Source organism: Balaenoptera acutorostrata, chromosome 8 (assembly GCF_949987535.1).
Source record: "Balaenoptera acutorostrata chromosome 8, mBalAcu1.1, whole genome shotgun sequence".
NCBI classification, from domain to species: domain Eukaryota; kingdom Metazoa; phylum Chordata; class Mammalia; order Artiodactyla; family Balaenopteridae; genus Balaenoptera; species Balaenoptera acutorostrata.
Genome location: NC_080071.1, coordinates 42,793,675 through 42,811,884, shown reverse-complemented (window position 1 = coordinate 42,811,884; position 18,210 = coordinate 42,793,675). Strand labels below are relative to the sequence as shown.

Genomic DNA, 18,210 nt, shown 5'->3' with positions numbered 1-18,210 from the left:
CATTTTATATAATATGATATTAAAGGGTTTAAACATCTTGAGGGTGTCTGGGAGTCATTGAAAGATTTTAAGCAAATAGGAATTCTACCTTTAAAGAGTTTTATTTAGTCCATTGTCAGAGATAGTATGCATGTAAATAATTATTACCTAAGACAGAAGCTTTTATATATCCCAGAAAAGTTAGAGAAACAATGGAATGTAAGGTAAGAGTTGGAAAATTATTTCTACTTGAAGAGCTAAGGGAAATCTCTGTGAAGGGAGAACATTTTGGTTGGGCTTAAAACTCAGGCAGGGTTGTAGACTACTCATTTATTACTGATCATTTTGTCTTTAAAAAATAATTGTGAATATATATAATACACAGGTGTCATTCTCCTAAAGTTAACCTTGCTTCTGAAAAATGATGTCATGTTTTGATCTGGCAAATTTTATTGTAAAATTTATTGTAAGATACAAAATTTAAAGATAATGCTGAATTATAAATTACAATGAAAAGTCAATTGTACATTGATTTTTCAATGTCTAAGATTTCAAAACAAAGTTAAAAACTAAAGTTGTAACAATCTTTAAAAAAAGTTTTATTTTAATATGATTTTAAAGTTAAAGAAAAATTGCAGGAATAGTGCAAGGAACTCCAGGAACAATTGTTTATATTTTGCTCCATTTATCATTCGTTCTCCCTCTCTCTCTCTCTCTCTCTCTCTCTCTCTCTATATATATATATATATATGTATATATGTAAAATTCTTATTTTATTCAATGGGTAACAATAGATTACAATCATTATTTAATTTGGTGCTCAAATTGTCCCATATTTGATCAATGTAGCCTCTTTAAGCTGTTTCCTATATTTCTTTGATATGTCCCCTTTATTCTTTGAATGTTTCCTTTTAAGTTTATCTTATACTTTCCCTCCCCAGCCCTAGCTTCAGCCTATTTTATAAGGAATTCTGATTTCTTTTAGTAGTGAGTGGTATATAGAAAACAAAATTTGGGTGCTTGGTGTTATCATTGCTAATGGTGTCTCATTGCTTCTCAGCCTTCTCAATGGACATAGCTAGACTTATATGTATTATATTCATTATCTATAGTTCATGCCAGTACCTCCAACTTCTATGCAACACCAGAGGATATATTCTAGTCTTCCCCTTTCTCATATGTGGAGTTCCCTTCTCTAATCATGAGAAAACTGGCTCTTGATATCCTTAATAATCCTTTGCTCAAGTCAATAGAACTTTTTATTTTTGATAAAAGATGAAAAAATTGATATAGAAGAATACATTTTTGTAAAAGAATAACATGCATGTGTAGTGAAAAAAAAATTTGTGGGAAGGGGAAAAAACTGAAGGAGGGCTGGCATTACCCAGTGTTTAAGCATACTAAAAGCTACATTAACTAAACCAGTATGATATTGGAACACAAAAATCAACAGAACAGAAGATAGACTGGGCCAAATAAACATGAAAATTGAATATTTGATAAAAGTCACATTTTAAACTAAAGGAAAAAATAAACAATATTTTTAAGAAATAGTATTGGGATAATAGGTAATTTGGGTAATCTGGAAAAATCAAACCGTATCATACTGAGAATATGCCTTAAATTTTAGATACTGTTAATTCATTCCCAAAAGAACCCTATTTTTATCTGAATTATTTTTTAAATGATGCAGAAAATATGTCAAGAATTTATTTTTCTTTTGCATGAATAAAGAAACATAGGCATTTATTAGAACTGAATGGGAATATATAATGCCTGCATATAATTAGGAAGAATAGATAGTTGACTATGTGGTAAAATTTAAAAGGCACCTATAACTAAATAGCTTTTAACCAACCTACCATAATTACTTAACTTTAGAGTTCTTGATAATCATGTCCTGGAATTTAATTGCAAGTATTTATCATCTGCTAATACATTAGCAGATTTTCTTTCTTTGTCAGGTCATCTGGCTCACAGTGTCATTTTAAGCAATGAAACACAAAATAGTTAAGTTTTTACAGAAATCAGTATGAGAAGAAAATACACAGAATGTTGACTCTAGATGACTGATGTAGTTCAAGAGGTGAACATCGAGAAATCAAAATGTAAGTGCTGGGATCCTAGAAGTGAACCCTGAGAGAAAGTTGAAGAGACATAAGAGACAGACTCTGACTACTTAAATAATATGCCTAGGGCCAGCAGAATGTTGCTCTTTCTATGTATAAGATAACCACAAAAAAAGGTTATCCAAGTGAACGCCAAGCTGAAGAAGACATAGAGCAAATTTGTCTCGATCTTTTCTTGGATTCATATCTCTATTGAGTTCCCACACATGTCTTCCCCAAAGAAGACATTCCTTGGAAATTTTAAATCAAGGCATTAAAATAGGGAAGGAAAAAAACCCCAAAATAATTCCTTGAAGTGTTGTCATGTAGAAAGATGGTCATATTTCTTCTTTCTGTGACCCCCAAATTTTGTACAGTTAGCCCATATCTTCCTTTTCTAGTTATTTCCATAGGCAGCATTAATTGAAGTGAGTTTGGTGTACCTAATCAGAAAAATTACCTAACCTCCATGGTTTACTGGTTTCAGAACTTTTGTCTTACTGAACATGTGATTGTTCCAGCACAGAAATTGCTTTCATTAAGACCATCAGTGGCTTCCATATTGATAACTTTAAAAGAAGCATTTCTGTTCTCTTTTTACTTTTTAAAGTTTTAATTTGTTCTCTTTTTAATTGCTGTGCACATTTGGCACAAGTGACAACCTTTCTCTTACTTGGCATTCCCTCCAATTTTGTTGTAGGAAAAACTTTCCCTCCAACTCTCCGGTCTCTCTGACATGTTCACTGATAACGTTTCCCTCTCTATCCTTTCAATTGCCAGGATTTTGTTCTTGGGTCTTCACTCCTCTAACCTACATGTTCTCTCTGAGCTATACCATCCACATTCATAGTTTTATATTTATGTTGCAATACCTCCACCTTCCACACACACATTTTATCTCTATAACTGATTTCTTTCCTCTCTCCCTGTAATTTAAACACCTAATTGCCCATGAAACATCTCCATTCGGGCTATCCTTTGGTGTTGCAAACTCACTATGCCCCATCAGTGAACTTTTTAATTTTTTTAATTTTTTATACAGCAGGTTCTTATTAGTTATCTATTTTATACATATTAGTGCATATATGTCAATCCCAATCTCCTAATTCATCCCACCACCACCACCCCAGCCCCATCAATGAACTTTTGATCATACTTTTTTTTCTTTTTATTTCGTTATTATTCTTCTTATTATCTGATTCTTCCCAGTTGGTGGTGGTACCATCCACCCAGATAATAAACCAGAAATGAAAGTATTGTCTTAAAATCCTTTTCTTTCTCATTCAATATACCAAATTATTCACTAAGCCCTATGCTTTATACCTGATAGTATCTCGAATAGGCTTTCTTTTCCAGTTAATGCCTTTGCCTTACTTCAGGTCAGTATCATCTCTCACCAAGAATAATTACTCTAACAGACTTTTTACTGATATCCCTACACCCAGACTTGTTCTTCTCAAAAATGTCTTCCACGTGTTTATCAGTGAAGTCTTCCAAAACTGTAAAGCCGAAGATGCCATTTTCCTGACTGTAGCCCACCAGTGACTACCCATTGCTTGTTGAATATAGTCTAAGCTCCCCATTTGGCACATATGATTTGTCATCTGTCTGATTTTCCAGCTTTGCTTCCTGCCACTCTCCCACACACTTTTACCCTCAGTCATAGGAAGATACCTGCCAGTTCCTTAAAACTATGGTATTTCATGCTTCTATGTTGTTTTTCACCTTCCTTTGCCTGGACTTTCTCCATTTCATCTTCCTAGTAAACAATTCTCCCCTGCTGAACTTCTACTTACTGGCTAAACCTTGCTAAAACTTAATAAATTCCTCTCTGAGTCTTTATTTCTCTCCCTTCTGAGTTTCTTTTGTCCTTTTTATTTATTTTATGAATCCATGTATTGAATTGGATTGAAATTACTTTTAAAAGTGGATTATTTTTTTCCTTTTAAACTTGAGCTCCCCGAGGAAAGCACCTGTGTTTTAAAAATCATTGTTGTCCTAACCCCTGGTACATCTTTTGTCACACTGGCCAGTGAAATTAAGCCATGTTATTTTTAAAGGTAATGTATAAAAGGCAAAAATTTACCTAAAACCAAAATTTACTTTTCAATGTGCATGAACAACATGCTACGTTGGAGACTAAATACTCCTTTTCCATACTCCCAACACAGCCAGTTTTCTCTTCGTAGTTGGAAGAGATTGTTGTTTCCTTGACTGTATACCAGGTGAAGAAGTTAGTATTAAAAAAAGTCCCTATCTTGAAATACAAGTAGCATGCAACAAATGCAATTCTCATATTATGAGAGATTCTTGGGGATGGAGATCAAGGAATCAGCAGATTTACTTCTTCCAGCTCAGGGGCACTTGTGAGTAAGCCCTTTCTGAGATGAAAAGCAAGAGGAATTCTGGAAAGGTTGGGAAGGTGAAAAACTTGACAGTGAAGGTTCCTTCAGATTCCAGGAGTCTATGATTCTATTTATAACAAATAACTCACTCTCTCAAGGCCAAAAATGGACATCCATGAGCTCCTATACTGAAACAATGTATACATTTAAAACAACAGCAGTGTTCTGTATTTGTTGAACAACTGAGGAAAGTGAGTTCGCAATCTCCACAATTTTAAGAAGGTTAGAACCAATTAATAATGATACTTGGAGCACATCATTGGAAAAGGGAATTGTTAATGAAACAGGAGCAAAAGAAGAGGGAGAAGATAAAAATGCAAAATGACTGTGAGAAACAGAGAAAGGGAATCAAGGTGAATCATATTAGATGGCCCTAATCATTGGAGGCACTAGTGGTTAAATGCACGGGCAATGGAGGAAAGCAGTCCTGGGCTCAAATCTTTGCTTGGCCAGTCCCAGTTGTGCAATATTAACTATATCTAAAATAAGGATTCTAACTCCTGTGCCAAGTTGTTGTCAGGAGATTTCAATGTAATAGGGTCTGTAGAGTATTCAGAAGTGCCTGGCTCATAGTATGTGCTTAGTGAATGCAACAGTTGTCAATATTATCCTTGTAGTGGAATATAGTGGGTGGGTAACCACATAGGTAACTCTGAACTTTACAAGTCTATGAATGGGACCCATCCAGGTTTTTTGGTGAAGGTTAAGTATCTAATAATGTGATTTTGAAAGAGGGTAGGGAATTCTAATTAATGAATTAATTTTTTAATGATTTGGGTTGCTGGTGAGCATAATTTTAAAAAGGGGATTGCATTATAGACATACACCTCAGCATTGCAGAGCCATTCTGTATATTGAGGATAGAACCACAACTTCATTTATATATTCAATCTGACTTGTTTTTTTCTTAGAGTTTGTCAATGATATTTTGACCAAAAGTTTTATTTATCCACTCTTATTCAGTAAGGATTATACAGCAAACAAATAGTAAAACTTAAAATTTAAGACCTCCATATTTAATCTTCTGCTTTTTTTGGTTCACTTACCCATGCATGTGTAACGCTTACATGGTGAGAATGACCCAAATCAAACTAATGTGTCTCTGAAATCAAACCTGAATTCTTGCTAGGGTTGTACCTAATTCAAATGATCAGAGTATTATATTTTCCAAGATGTGATAGTAAACCAAGATGCCTTTTTCTTGCAGATCTGAAATTCATCTGAAACAATTAATAGCAGAGGGAATCTGCTATTAAAACATATTCTAGTGTGATTATGGGGAGGCAATGTTAGTAAGAATAAAGATATCAGCATCAGATAGAACTGGATTCAAATCCTATTACTATAACATACAAGACATGCAGCCTTTGGCAGCTTATATAATTTTTCTCAATTCTAGTTTCCTTCAGTGTTCCTTGAAAGTAAGAAAATCTACTTTCTAGGTGTGTTATGTAGAATTAACTGAAATAGTGCATATAAGGTATTCTGTCTAACATATAGTAAATGACTGATAAGCACATATCAACTCCCTTGCTCCCATACTTTCCATTGGGCCAGGTGGAGAAAAGAATAGATGAGGGAAGACTGTCATTTTCTAGGACTATAGAGCAGGATAAAAGTTCATAATGTTTAAAAAAGATACAGAATTTCTAAGATAGACTTGGTTTCCAATATTTTGTCAGGTATTGGGCCTTGTGTTAGATGATGCAGTAGAAAATGTGTTTGGTGCTGGGCTTGGGAAGATGTTCAATGACCAGCTTAAATCCGCTATGGATTTAAATTTAGAGTTTAATTAAATGAATATACAAATAAATTATGGTAACTATAATATGTCATGGAACAATTGATAGGAATGATGTATTTTTTTTTTTTAAAGTTTTTTACTTGATTTTATTTATTTATTTATTTATTTATTTATTTTTGGCTGTGTTGGGTCTTCGGTTCGTGCGAGGGCCCTCTCCAGTTGCGGCAAGCGGGGGCCACTCTTCATCGTGGTGCGGGGACCGCTCTTCATCGCGGTGCGCGGGCCTTTCTCTATCGCGGCCCCTCCCGTCGCGGGGCACAGGCTCCAGACGCGCAGGCTCAGCAATTGTGGCTCACGGGCCCAGCTGCTCCGTGGCATGTGGGATCTTCCCAGACCAGGGCTCGAACCCGTGTCCCCTGCATTAGCAGGCAGATTCTCAACCACTGCGCCACCAGGGAAGCCCCAGGAATGATGTATTGATCTGAAAAATAAGATCATACTTCCAGAGATGAGATTGATGACTCAGTACGGAAGCTAAGTTAATGATTTAGTGATGAATTTCAGATCTGCAGAGAAACTGAACCAGTCTCAGCGTGCAACTACCTTTGGACAACTTTCACTGACTGAAGAATTGCAGATAAGAACATTTTTGGCATGTTTCGAGAGTAATGGAATCCTTTGAATCAAATGCTTTTAAACCGTGATATCACACTGATTATTTTCCTAATTGCAACCCCTCTTCTTATGTGATGGTGCAGCCTCCGTGACTCTGCAGGCTAATGTGATGGGAACCACTCCACACTGCTTCAGTAACAATGTGCCCTCCAAATCATGTGTTGTTACCTGGTGCTTAGGGCTGATATAACACTGCTTGCCTTTCCTCTTAGCCTGTTTGCTGAATATCTATTCATCCTTCAAGGCCCTGTCCAACCATCTCTTTCTTAGTCCTCTGACTCAAAGGGGATTTTACATTAAGGAGGATTTATTATTGATTGATTGATTGATTGATTGATTGCTGTGTTGGGTCCTCGTCTCTGTGCGAGGGCTTTCTCTAGTTGCGGCAAGCGGGGGCCACTCTTCATCGCGGTGCGCGGGTCTCTCATTATCGCGGCCTCTCTTGTTGCGGAGCACAGGCTCCAGACGCGCAGGCTCAGTAATTGTGGCTCACGGACCTAGCTGCTCTACGGCATGCGGGATCTTCCCAGACCAGGGCTCGAACCCGTGTCACCTGCATTAGCAGGCAATCTCCCAACCACTGCGCCACCAGGGAAGCCCGGAGGTCTCTTTTTTTTTATGTTTATTTAACTACTCACTATGCAAAAGCCACTTCCTTTTATAGTAGATTTAATGTTGCTTGATACACATTGAGCGGTGGGTTGGTGTTTGGTTATGAGAATAGTTTTTAAATGATTCTCTTTGTTGTTGATGTTTTCACAGAATGTCACACTCATTCAAAGGAAGTTGTTTGACTGCCAGCACTAAAGGCTGTCAGAACTTGTGGCAGTGCTAAGTGGAACCAATCAAATTCTAACTGACCTGTTTCTACACTTCAATGACAAAGAGGAATTTCTCCTACTTTGTGAAGTGGAAAGGCTCAGCTCTCATACCTGGCTGAAGAGTTAGCCAATTTGGGGGACAGATTTTCCTTGCCACTTGAAGCTATAAACCTGGTCTTCCTTATTAATTAATTTTAGAAAATAATTCTGATGTAATTTTTATTGAATAAATAGACAATAAACTTTAAGTCTGACACACAAACAAGAAAATCTAGTTTAAATCCATTAACTAGGTAGAATGTACTTTTTGCCCCAAGGCAGAAAACATTTTTAGTCAAATTGAGAACCATTTCCAAAGTGATTTTTAGATGCCTTGTCAATTTTAATATCCCCATTGTATTTATTCTCAGATAAGTAGAGTTCCTGATTTGAAGAAGTGTAATGACAAATATTTTAAGATGAAACACATACGTAATTATTAGAAAATGTTTTGAAGCATTGCAAGAGATCAGTGAGAGTCTATTTTTAGGTTATTACAGACAACACATGAGGGAAAACACATTTTTGGGATAACTTAACTAGATTTATTCTTATTTAAGGTAGTCAGGAACAGTTAGATATTCTGATCTTTCCCTTAGTTTATTGCATCCTGCAGAATGGATGTATTCATTCACTGAACAGATGGATGTGTACACAAATAATTGCACAAATTATGATATTGCTATGAGGGAAACAGAGTGCTGAAGGTACACAAAATTCAAATGGGCTTGTCAGAGGAGTCACCTCTGTGAGGAGGGGAAACGGCAGCTGCATATGAGCAATGGGCAGGAGGAAGATCATTTTAGTCAGAGGGAGTGGTACATGGAGAAAAGGCAGGAAAGAATGCCAGTGTCGATGGAACAAAATGCCAGTGTGGCTAGTGTGGAATGAGCCAAAGGGTCAGGGTTTTGAGATGGAAGTACAGGTAGATGAGGGCCAGATAGGGCAGAAGGTTAATATTGTGGTATAGCTACTCACTATGTACCCACAGAAATGAATGAATAAAAAAGCTTCATAACATAATGGGAACAATGTGCTTTTCTCTCTTCCATTTTGATGAATATGATCTTTCCTTTTTGCAGTCAGCCAGGCATCCATCTTCTTCATGCAGTGTGGGGAGTGGGGTTAATGTTATCGAAGTGAAAGACAAATAAGAAGCCCAGCTTTGAATACCTAAATGGAAATTTTGAGCCCTCAATAAGACAATAGTGCTGAAAGCCAGGCTTTGTTCGCACCAAAAAGGGTTTCCTAAATTCCTGTGATCCAGGCTCGTAGACTTGAACACTGAGTTTATTATAAACCATGGACAAAAGCCACTCAAGAGATAAAGTAAGGGATTTTCTGCCCTATGAGATGGGGAAAGCATACCTCTTCTGCCCTGGTGAAGGATAGAAATGGGAACCCTGAAAGAAGGCAATTTATGCAAATGGTCAGACAAAGTATTTTGACCTCTTACCTCTGAGCTGAAATCCCAGGGTGTGGAGCATGTTTCCTTGAAAGTGAAAGCTTACAGCACAGTTTTCCAGTGACTTAGTGAGTAGACTACAGCAGAATAAAAATGGTGGTATGGTATGGTCAATCCCAAGACTTCCTCAGTGCTTGTGTGGGATTGAGGGCTCAGAAAGTTCTGCTTGACCAGTGGGGAATTCAGAAGTCAGCTGAGATGGGCCAGTGTATCTGCCATGCTCCTGCCATGCCCACAGCAAGGGGTCAGGAGGTCCCACAAAGAAGTCAAGTGTTAACAGCCTTGGCAAAGATCCAGATGAAGGATGTATAGGGGAAGGAAAAAATTTCCCTTTATGCTTTTTAGGTTCTTCTGGCTGGTCTAAGAATTAAATTGACATGAGACAGATTAACAGGTTAAAATCAAATTTAATTACATACGTAATGGGACCGCATAAGAAAAATGAGACTCAAGGAGAAGTTAGGCAATTATATAAGATGGCTTATATGCCATCTGAGAGAAGGAGAAGGAGTAGAGTTGGGACTTCAAAGGGGAGGAAGGCAATTCACATGGAGATGGAAAAATAAATGTTTGGTATATAAATGTTTGCTATGCTATGCAGAGACAATGGGACACAGAATGGACTTTGGTCTCCAGGTCCAGGAGTTCTCCCTACCACAGCTAGCCCATATTCTTCATAGATATCTATGGTGATAATGCTCTTCCTGGATCAGGCCCTTTATCTAAATGTTTTTGGGCAGTTAAGGAGGTAAAAAAGAAAGACTTCCTAAGTTATGTTTCTTAAAAATAATCAGCCTAAAATAATCCTCATGCCAAAGAGACACATTTTGGCTTGGCAAACTTGGCTTCCCTACAGATGTGACTGAGACTTAGAGAGTCTTGCAGCTCCAGTAAAGACTGAGATTGGGCTCAATTAGAAGGAGATGATCATAGTTCCCAAACTGAGCCAACTGAACAAACCAGCCAGGGATTTCAGCAATAGATGTCAGCAGGGAGCCAAGTGACCAGACAGATAAGGGACACGTTGCAGATTCCATAGAACACAAAGGAGAGCAGGAACCTGCTGGTTTGGGTCTGAGGCTACCTTTTTCCTGCCACTACAAGGTCATAGAAGCCCACCTGTCTATAAACTCAGATACCTCCTTGAAGAAAAACTGTGGGTTGGAGGAAATACATAAAACTGAACATTTACCAGATATGACTAAGATTTTAGAAAAAGAATATACAAGAGTATGATGAGGTAGCATTAATTAGCACTTTGTGTTAATTCATTCAATAAATAACCATTGAGTGTGTCTTATTTATCATGCACAGGGAATACAACAGACATTAACCCTTGTCCTCCTGGAGCTTACATTCTAGTGAGAGTAGTTCCCAGTTGAAGCTATAGAAAAAAAGAAAACAGAAAACACATAATTAGAAAAAAGAAAACACCTAATTAGAAAAATAAAGATGGGACAATTTATTTTCACATTCAATAGTAGTGTGTTATATATCTTTAATTCCACAACAATGGGGATGAAAAGTATTCTGGTGGTATGCATGACCTTGCTGTGATTAAGAGGAGCTAAAAATGATTACAGAGTTTATTCCTGCTTGGACACTAACTTTAAATAACTTGACATCTTAACATGCAGTCAGTCACAGAGTCACAAAAATATGGGGCTGGAAAGGATCTTAGAGGTCATCCAGCCTGACATCTTAGTTTGACTGGTAAGGAAACAGATGTGCAAAGAACTGAAGAAACAATCACTGCTAGAGTTGGGATTTAAATATATGTTCCTTGACATTAGTCCAGGGCTCTTTATAATGGAACAGAGCTTCCATTCGGATCTTAGTAGAACATATTCATTGATTATTTCACATTGATATCAATAGGCCCTTTCTTGGGCAGGCTCTTATGAGTATGGGGAACACAATGGGCTATGCAATGATGTTCAAGTAGGGTAGAGGATTAGTAGAAGTATAGACACTCATTAGAGGGGCTAGTTTCTTCTGTTTCTCTTTAGCATGTGAATGATAGCCCAGAAAAGGCCCAAGCAACCTCAGAGGCAGAGTGTCCACCAAGGTGACAACCTACTCAGTAGGGGTAAAAGCGAGGGCTCAGGAATGAGGCATCTGGGTTCAAATCCCAGCTCTACCACCTATCAACTAGCTTCATAATCAGTTGGGAACCTTGTAGCAGGAAAGTTTTTAAATAAAAAAATGGATCAAGTGCTGTCTCTAACAGTGCTGAGTTTTTGTTGTTGTTTGGTTTGGTTTGAGTTCTGGCACATTTTTAGGTGAGGTTCACGGTGTGAACAGGCAAAGGAGTTTTCTGTGGGAGGTAATGCCTGTAGGCAGAATGAACTGTCCGGTCTCCTCTTGGGGAGGAGCTCAGGGCCATGGGAACAGAGGAGCTAGGGGGCCTCGAGGAAGGTTCGGAAGATGGAGGAGACGAGATCTTGCCGGTGGTGTTGATGGTGCCTTCGCTGTCTGAGCTGGACTCAGAGTCGCTGCCCCCGCAGTAGGCGCCCAAGCCTGGGAGGATGCAGATACAGACGGCAGTGAGCAGTGGATGGAGGGGCTGCTCAGGGATGTGCTTCCAAGAGACCCGCAGGATGGGGCTTCTTGATTCTTGTCATCTGGGTCAGGGGCCGATGACAGTCTTTTCACACTGTTGTCCCTCTCTGAGCTCTTATGCTTCACAGCTCCCGCCAATAGCTTTGCCTGGGAGAATTTGTTCTTGGTGCCTGTATGTGTGTGTAGGGGGTGGGAGTGAAAGGGTTAGGCTAAGTCATACTGAAAAAGAGTTCACCATAATAGGAAAAATACAAAAATCATTTCTGATCCCCACCCCCAGAAAAAAACTATTCAAAATAAATTATCTTTAGTATGTTTTAATAGGAGATTTAGCCTGTTTATTTTTATGATAAATTTTAGTATTTTGCACAGTACAGTTGTTAATTTAAAGACTATATTTTTGCAATTTAAGCCACAATAGTGAGGTTCTTTCATCTTATTGAATACTACATTAAATTTGAATAAGTTAACAAAGCAAACTTTTCTCTCAAATATTAAGTTTAAATGCTGTTAGAGAAAAAGTTAATGAAAACATTTAAGAAATACATATTTTTCTTTGTGCCAAGTGACTAACTTACAGTTATCTTCTTATGGCTCCTTAAGTTCTAAGATTGGATTTAAAAGTAAATATAGTGCATGATATAAGTGGGAATCTAAGTTTTCTACCTTAACTTCAGAGCAAAAAGAATATAAACCTAATGCAAGCAATGATGTTATTTTATGGATTTTCTGTAATTAGTTTAACAACGTTCAGATTCTGCAGTTGATAATCAAGCCTTTGAGCCTCAAGTAAGATTGTATACTTGCTTGTCATTTGAACTGTACCTTGGTTAGATGTTTATTAGTATTCCTGTTGAGTTCCTTCCATCATGTTAATGAAGAAGTCATCTCAGTTTTCTAAAATCAAAGTAGACAAAACGAAAGTTAATAATAGAACTAGGACTAGAACCCACTTATTTTATTTTTAGTTCAATGCATTCTCAGACTGATTCCATTTCCTAGTGTGGATTAGAACTGCTCAATATGATCAATGATTTATTTTTAATTATCTTCTTCTTTGTCTCTCCTCTGGGAGGAAAAAAAAAAAAGGTGTTCTTGCTCCTGTGGACATATTTAGAGGGTGCTAAGAGCTACAGATTGTCACCATAGATCATAGCCCCCTCTGTGACATTTGATCCTTATTTGTATGGATTATTCAACTAAAGCATGTGTGTTTCTCAGTTTTTTCACCTTTTATTACATGTATATTTTAAAAACATTTTAATCATGCTTTGAGATGGTTTATTTTATTACATAACATACCTCTGGCCTGGAATCTCATGACATTATCGATTGAGTAGAAATTTTTTTAGTGATTTAGATATAGGAATGTCTCCAAAATAAGTTAGATTAAAATATGGGGATTCGCCTTATCTGTTTCTTGAACAAAAGTCCCTGCAGTGTGAGTCTAAGTCTTCCAAGTAAAACAATTTTTAATGTCATTTATTTTCAGCTGTTCACAACTTCTTATATCTACTTTTCTTTCTTTTTATTTTCATAAATTAAAATTTGATTGTATAATATAAAAACCTTATGTTCCCAGGGAATTTTGGGGGACTTAAAAAATTGTGTTTCTATGTGTGTGTGTGTTTCCATATCTTTTTTGCAGTGTCCCCTCTTAGTTGGAAAGCTACACTTGGGTACAGATATCTGGGTACAATGTCTCTGATGGAATTAAGAAATTTTTGTTTTTCTAACTTTTGTAGCTCCGGCTAGCTTCACAGGGGTTTCTATCAGTTGAAATGGCATCTTCGACTTCAGCCAAGTGTAGGTTATTAGGTTATGAGTGCCAAAAATGTTGAGTCGTCTCCACACTTCATCCAGCGAGAATAAAAGCAAGATTGTAAAATAATTATAATCTCTTGAATCCAAGCCAGCTATGCAGTCTGAGTCCATCTTTCTTCATTAATTTGTATACAGTTCTTATTTTAACAGAACAAACTTTCAGAGGGTACTCACATGGGACTGCTGAACCAGCTGTACAACTTTTATTTTGAAGAAAAAAGTTGAGCCTCAGAACGGGCTGTTTTAAAGACAGGGAGGGACTTAGCTTTTCCGAGCTTGACCAGCATGTGGAAGGAGTGCTCTCATGGCTGCAATAACCTAGGGAGCTCCTACCTGGGTGCCACGGGGGTAGGAAGGTTTCTGTTTGTTTTGTTCTGTTTCTGAGGGTCCCGTGCACTTCTCTTGTCCATGTCAACGTGACTCGGTGTTTTTGCACACCCTGCTCTGTGGGGGAGTGCCCCAACGTGCCTGTCTTATGTGGCCTCTATGGACACACTGCTCAGCTGGCAGAGAGCAGGGAAGTTTTCTCGAGCACCCAAAAAGAGAAAGAGAAAACTACTTTTTCCTTCTGGGCTCCTTGCAGCACAATAGATCAGGATAAGCTTCCACATTCTCTCCCTGGATTTCTGGAGTGGTTTCCAGGAACAAGTTAAACTTTCACCTTTAAATGGATGACCATGTCACAATCAGGAGGAAACATCTCCAAAGACCCATCTTTAGGTAAGTCATGCTACATCCTAGGTGGCTCCAGGGCTATCAGGAAAAGTATTTTCTCTTTTTCATACTTAACTTGGGAATTCTGGCACTAAGCTACAGCAAAGCAATAAAGAGTGTGCCTAAAGTTTAACTTCATGCATACTGAAGGAGTCCTTTTATTTTCTATTTTCTGAAACCCTATGCCCAAGCTTTTATTAATTCTTCAAAATGTATTTTAGAAATGCATTGCATTAGCTTTTTATGCACATGAATGACATAGCACTGGAAAAACTTCTGAAACATTATGCAATCCCTCCCTGTTTCTAGTGGTTGCATAGCCCTGTAAATGGGAAATGTTGTGCTTGGTTCTTTCAACTGATTTCACTCAGAAGTAATATTTCAGTGCTGTGAATGCTACACGTTTTTGAAGTAATATATGGGGAGACAAATTTGAACTTGATGGCTATTATACTAGAGTGTGTACATCTTACAGCTAGTTCAGGAGTATCTGTATAGCAGTTAAAGAAACAGTAGGGCAATAGGAGATATTTTACACTGGGGTGGAATCTTGGGCCAGGCAGAATGTAGATCTAGTATAATGGATTGGGCTAAGGTTTTATTTTGAGGGGAGAGACACTCTTTTTCTAAGAGAGCAGCAATTTCTTCATTGTCTCTATAACTCTTGATTCTTTAGTTACCTGTTACGTGCTTTAGAATCCAGAATTGGGAATTAAGAATTTTAAAGTAGCTAGAAAATGAACACAAACAATTTCTGCCTCTTAAAACAGACAATTAAAAAAAGTTAATTAGATAACAAATTTGTGTTTCCCCCAGATAATATCTTAAATATAGCAGAGAAACTACATGTTAACAATACTAAATTTTAAAGTCAATTTGCAGCCACTGGTTGTTGATCTTGAATTAACAACAGGATGATAGAAGTTTATGGGTGGAATTCCTGACATTCCGTGGTTGTTAAATAATGAATAAGAGTGGGCCTCAAGGAGTATAGTTATATAAAATGTTTCCATTTTATGTATTGATTAAGCATTACAACAATATTATTGGTAGCAAATAATATACTCTTGCAATGCTTAAAACAAAATGTTAGCCCAAATCTGTTTTAAAACCTTTTGAAGATAAATATTTTTAAATCTATATTATGGATTTCATATAATGTGTCTACTTAAATATGCATTTGTAAATTTAACCAAAAATCCAAAATGACCCCTCCCCCCAGATATGTATTCGCCGGCCATATTTCTTATGGCAGGAACTGGAAAACTTCTTCCAGTCCCTACGTAATTCACTTCTATTTTCTCTCAAGTGCATGTGTGACTTCAAAGAGGTATGAGAGTTGCACAGATAATTCCAAACTCAACCGCACTGAGGCATCACTTGAAGAGGGCACCTTCAGAAGTTCAGGAGGGCAAGGTTAAGTTGGATAAAATCAGATCCCACTTAGCCATCAACTTTAGTGTATTACTCCATTGTGGAGCTGTTGCGATTTGTGGCAGGTGATCTTTCATTGGTTTATGCCAAATCCTTGTCTCCTGATAAATTATATGCTAAGGTGCCGCTCGCAGGGGAATTGCAATTCGACTGTGCTTCTGTTATTTTTCATATGAAGAGCAGATCCTTTGTGGAAGGTGGGATTCTTTGTCCAGATAATTAGAATAAAATTTGGTAAATTCAAATGATTGCTTCATCATCCTGATGACCTAGAACAGAAAACACAGCTACCAAAGAGGACATACTTTCACCCAGGCAATTATTTCAAGTAAGTGTTGAAATGGGTCCCTGAAAACAGGTTAAGGCTAGATGTGGGGTGGGATTGATTGGTCAACTGGCATGTTGACAGCTGACTTTGCTTTAATCAGGATGTGATTGTGATGAGGGAAAAGGGAGGTGGAGAGTATCTTAAAAGATCCAAATGACTAGATGTAATTCCTCAGAGAAAGTTTTAGACTATTCTTTAGTAAAATGCAGCATGGGCTTTCTAATAGCTAGTTGTGCTTTTGGGCAAGCTGGGAAGTGGTTTAAGCTTGGCTTTGGCATCTTTGGCCCATATCCCATGTCTCACTTCATTTTCTTGTCAGCCTCCTTTCACAGCTCCCTTGTCCTCTTGGTCTCTTCCTGGGCTGTCCAGGTTTTCACACTGAGACATCCTTCTACGCCTGACCTTTCTGGTCAGAGACCCATGTACCAGACTTTTCCTTCTCAGTATGTACTTGTGTGCACCCCACTTCCTAAGGGCTTTGCACACTGGTTCTCAATCCACATGGTAAGCAAATCTGTGCTAGAATGTTTCATATGTGCTAGTTTACAAGTTTAACAGAAATTTTGTGAAGTATCTTTGCTTTTTATAAATAATTCATTTAAAATTTTAGTCTTTAAGAGAGATCAGCCCAGAATTTATTTTAGGAACATCTGACATATTGACACCATTCAAATTTCTATATACATGCTACTTTCTTCTGGAGTTGAACCCACAGCTTTAATTCAATTCACCTAGCATTCTCTGGTTGACTAGATGTGTCCATAATCTGGGATATGGCACTGGGGAGGCCAGACATGATAACAAAAAACAAACCTTACCTGCCCTCACAAGGCAGATCATCTAGTATATATCTAAGTAACCATGGCACAGGCCGATGATGGGTGCCAAAAAAGAGGTAACAACATCGTGGGAAATTATAATTGAAAAGACAGATTTCTGACTAATCTGGTACCTAAGTGAATTGAGAAAGATAAGAACAAGATTTTTTAAATTTAACTTTTGAGACTGAATTAATATCAATTTTTCATCAGCATGATCTCCCTAAATTTCAGATAGTAAAAGTCATCCATCAAGTGTAAAAAATTAGTTGAGAGGTTTTTAGAGGAGATGATGAATATTGAAATTCCATGGCTGGTATGCTATTGGGAAGGCTGGGAGGAATCTTACATGCTATTAAGAAACTGCCTCTAAGAATGTGTCTCCTACAGTGCTGATTCCCAAACCATTTCACATAGTTAGGTTATTAAATCTATGTTTTAAAAGTCTATCATGGAAATTTTAGATATACATTTTCATGTCAGATCTGTGAAGCAAGGAACAAAGGCAGAGTCTCTCTTATGGCCGAGGCGGGAGTATATATGATCTCTTTCATGCATTTCACATGTTACTTTGGGATCAATGAGACTATTCAGCCCTGAGCATATATAAATGATGCATCTCAGACATATTTTGTGGTTCTGCCTGCAGATGTTCTTGCAGCTCAGACTTGTACCGAGAAGAGATGGTTCTCCCTTTACTCAAGAGAAACACTTTAGGCTTATATTGTAATTTTCCAGGAAGGAAACACTATTACAAAACATATATTAATGTGTTTTCCATCAACAACACTGAGTTTGTTCCTCAGCACTTAGAAAATAAAATTGCATAGATCTTTAAAATCCAAGATATGAATCAACACGATATGAGAGCCCTCTGATACACACATCCTTTAGACCTTTAAAAACTTCTTTTTCTGTATTACCACAGTTTTATCTCTAGTAATCATAATTAATCTCTTTATATAAAAAGATTCATCAATTTACAGCATATTTCAGATGAAGTACCTTTATGTAACTTCAGTAAAACAATTGCTGAAGACACTTCCATCTTACTGCATACTCATATTGCTTAGTGAACTTTCTATATTCCCAGCGGATGAATCAATCTTAGACTTTGATACACGAAAAATCTGTTTCTCCTAATAAAATTGCATCAGTGAAAATAATTCCTATCTGAATTTCACTGCCATGAAGTGTTTAAGTCTGGGTTTTTGTTGTAATTATCTCCTCCCACTTGATTTGATATTTTATTTTATCAAATTCTATTGTATGTGCATCTTTTCTTTTTCTGTTT

At 37.3% G+C, this 18,210-nt stretch overlaps 1 protein-coding gene across 5 annotated transcripts in view; it reads left to right on the top strand.

The window, feature by feature from the left end:
- The window catches only part of PDE1A (phosphodiesterase 1A), a 362,506-nt gene that overhangs the window by 74,594 nt on the left and 269,702 nt on the right, over positions 1-18,210 (top strand). The window contains exon 1 of one of the 5 annotated variants that reach the window (XM_007190378.2): positions 13,903-14,342. The exons of the other annotated variants lie outside the window; for them this stretch is intronic. Within the exon in view, the coding sequence (XP_007190440.1) occupies positions 14,290-14,342 (53 nt within the window). The 5' untranslated portion in view covers positions 13,903-14,289. Of the gene's footprint in view, positions 1-13,902; positions 14,343-18,210 lie in introns of those variants that run through there. 5 annotated transcript variants of the gene reach the window in all.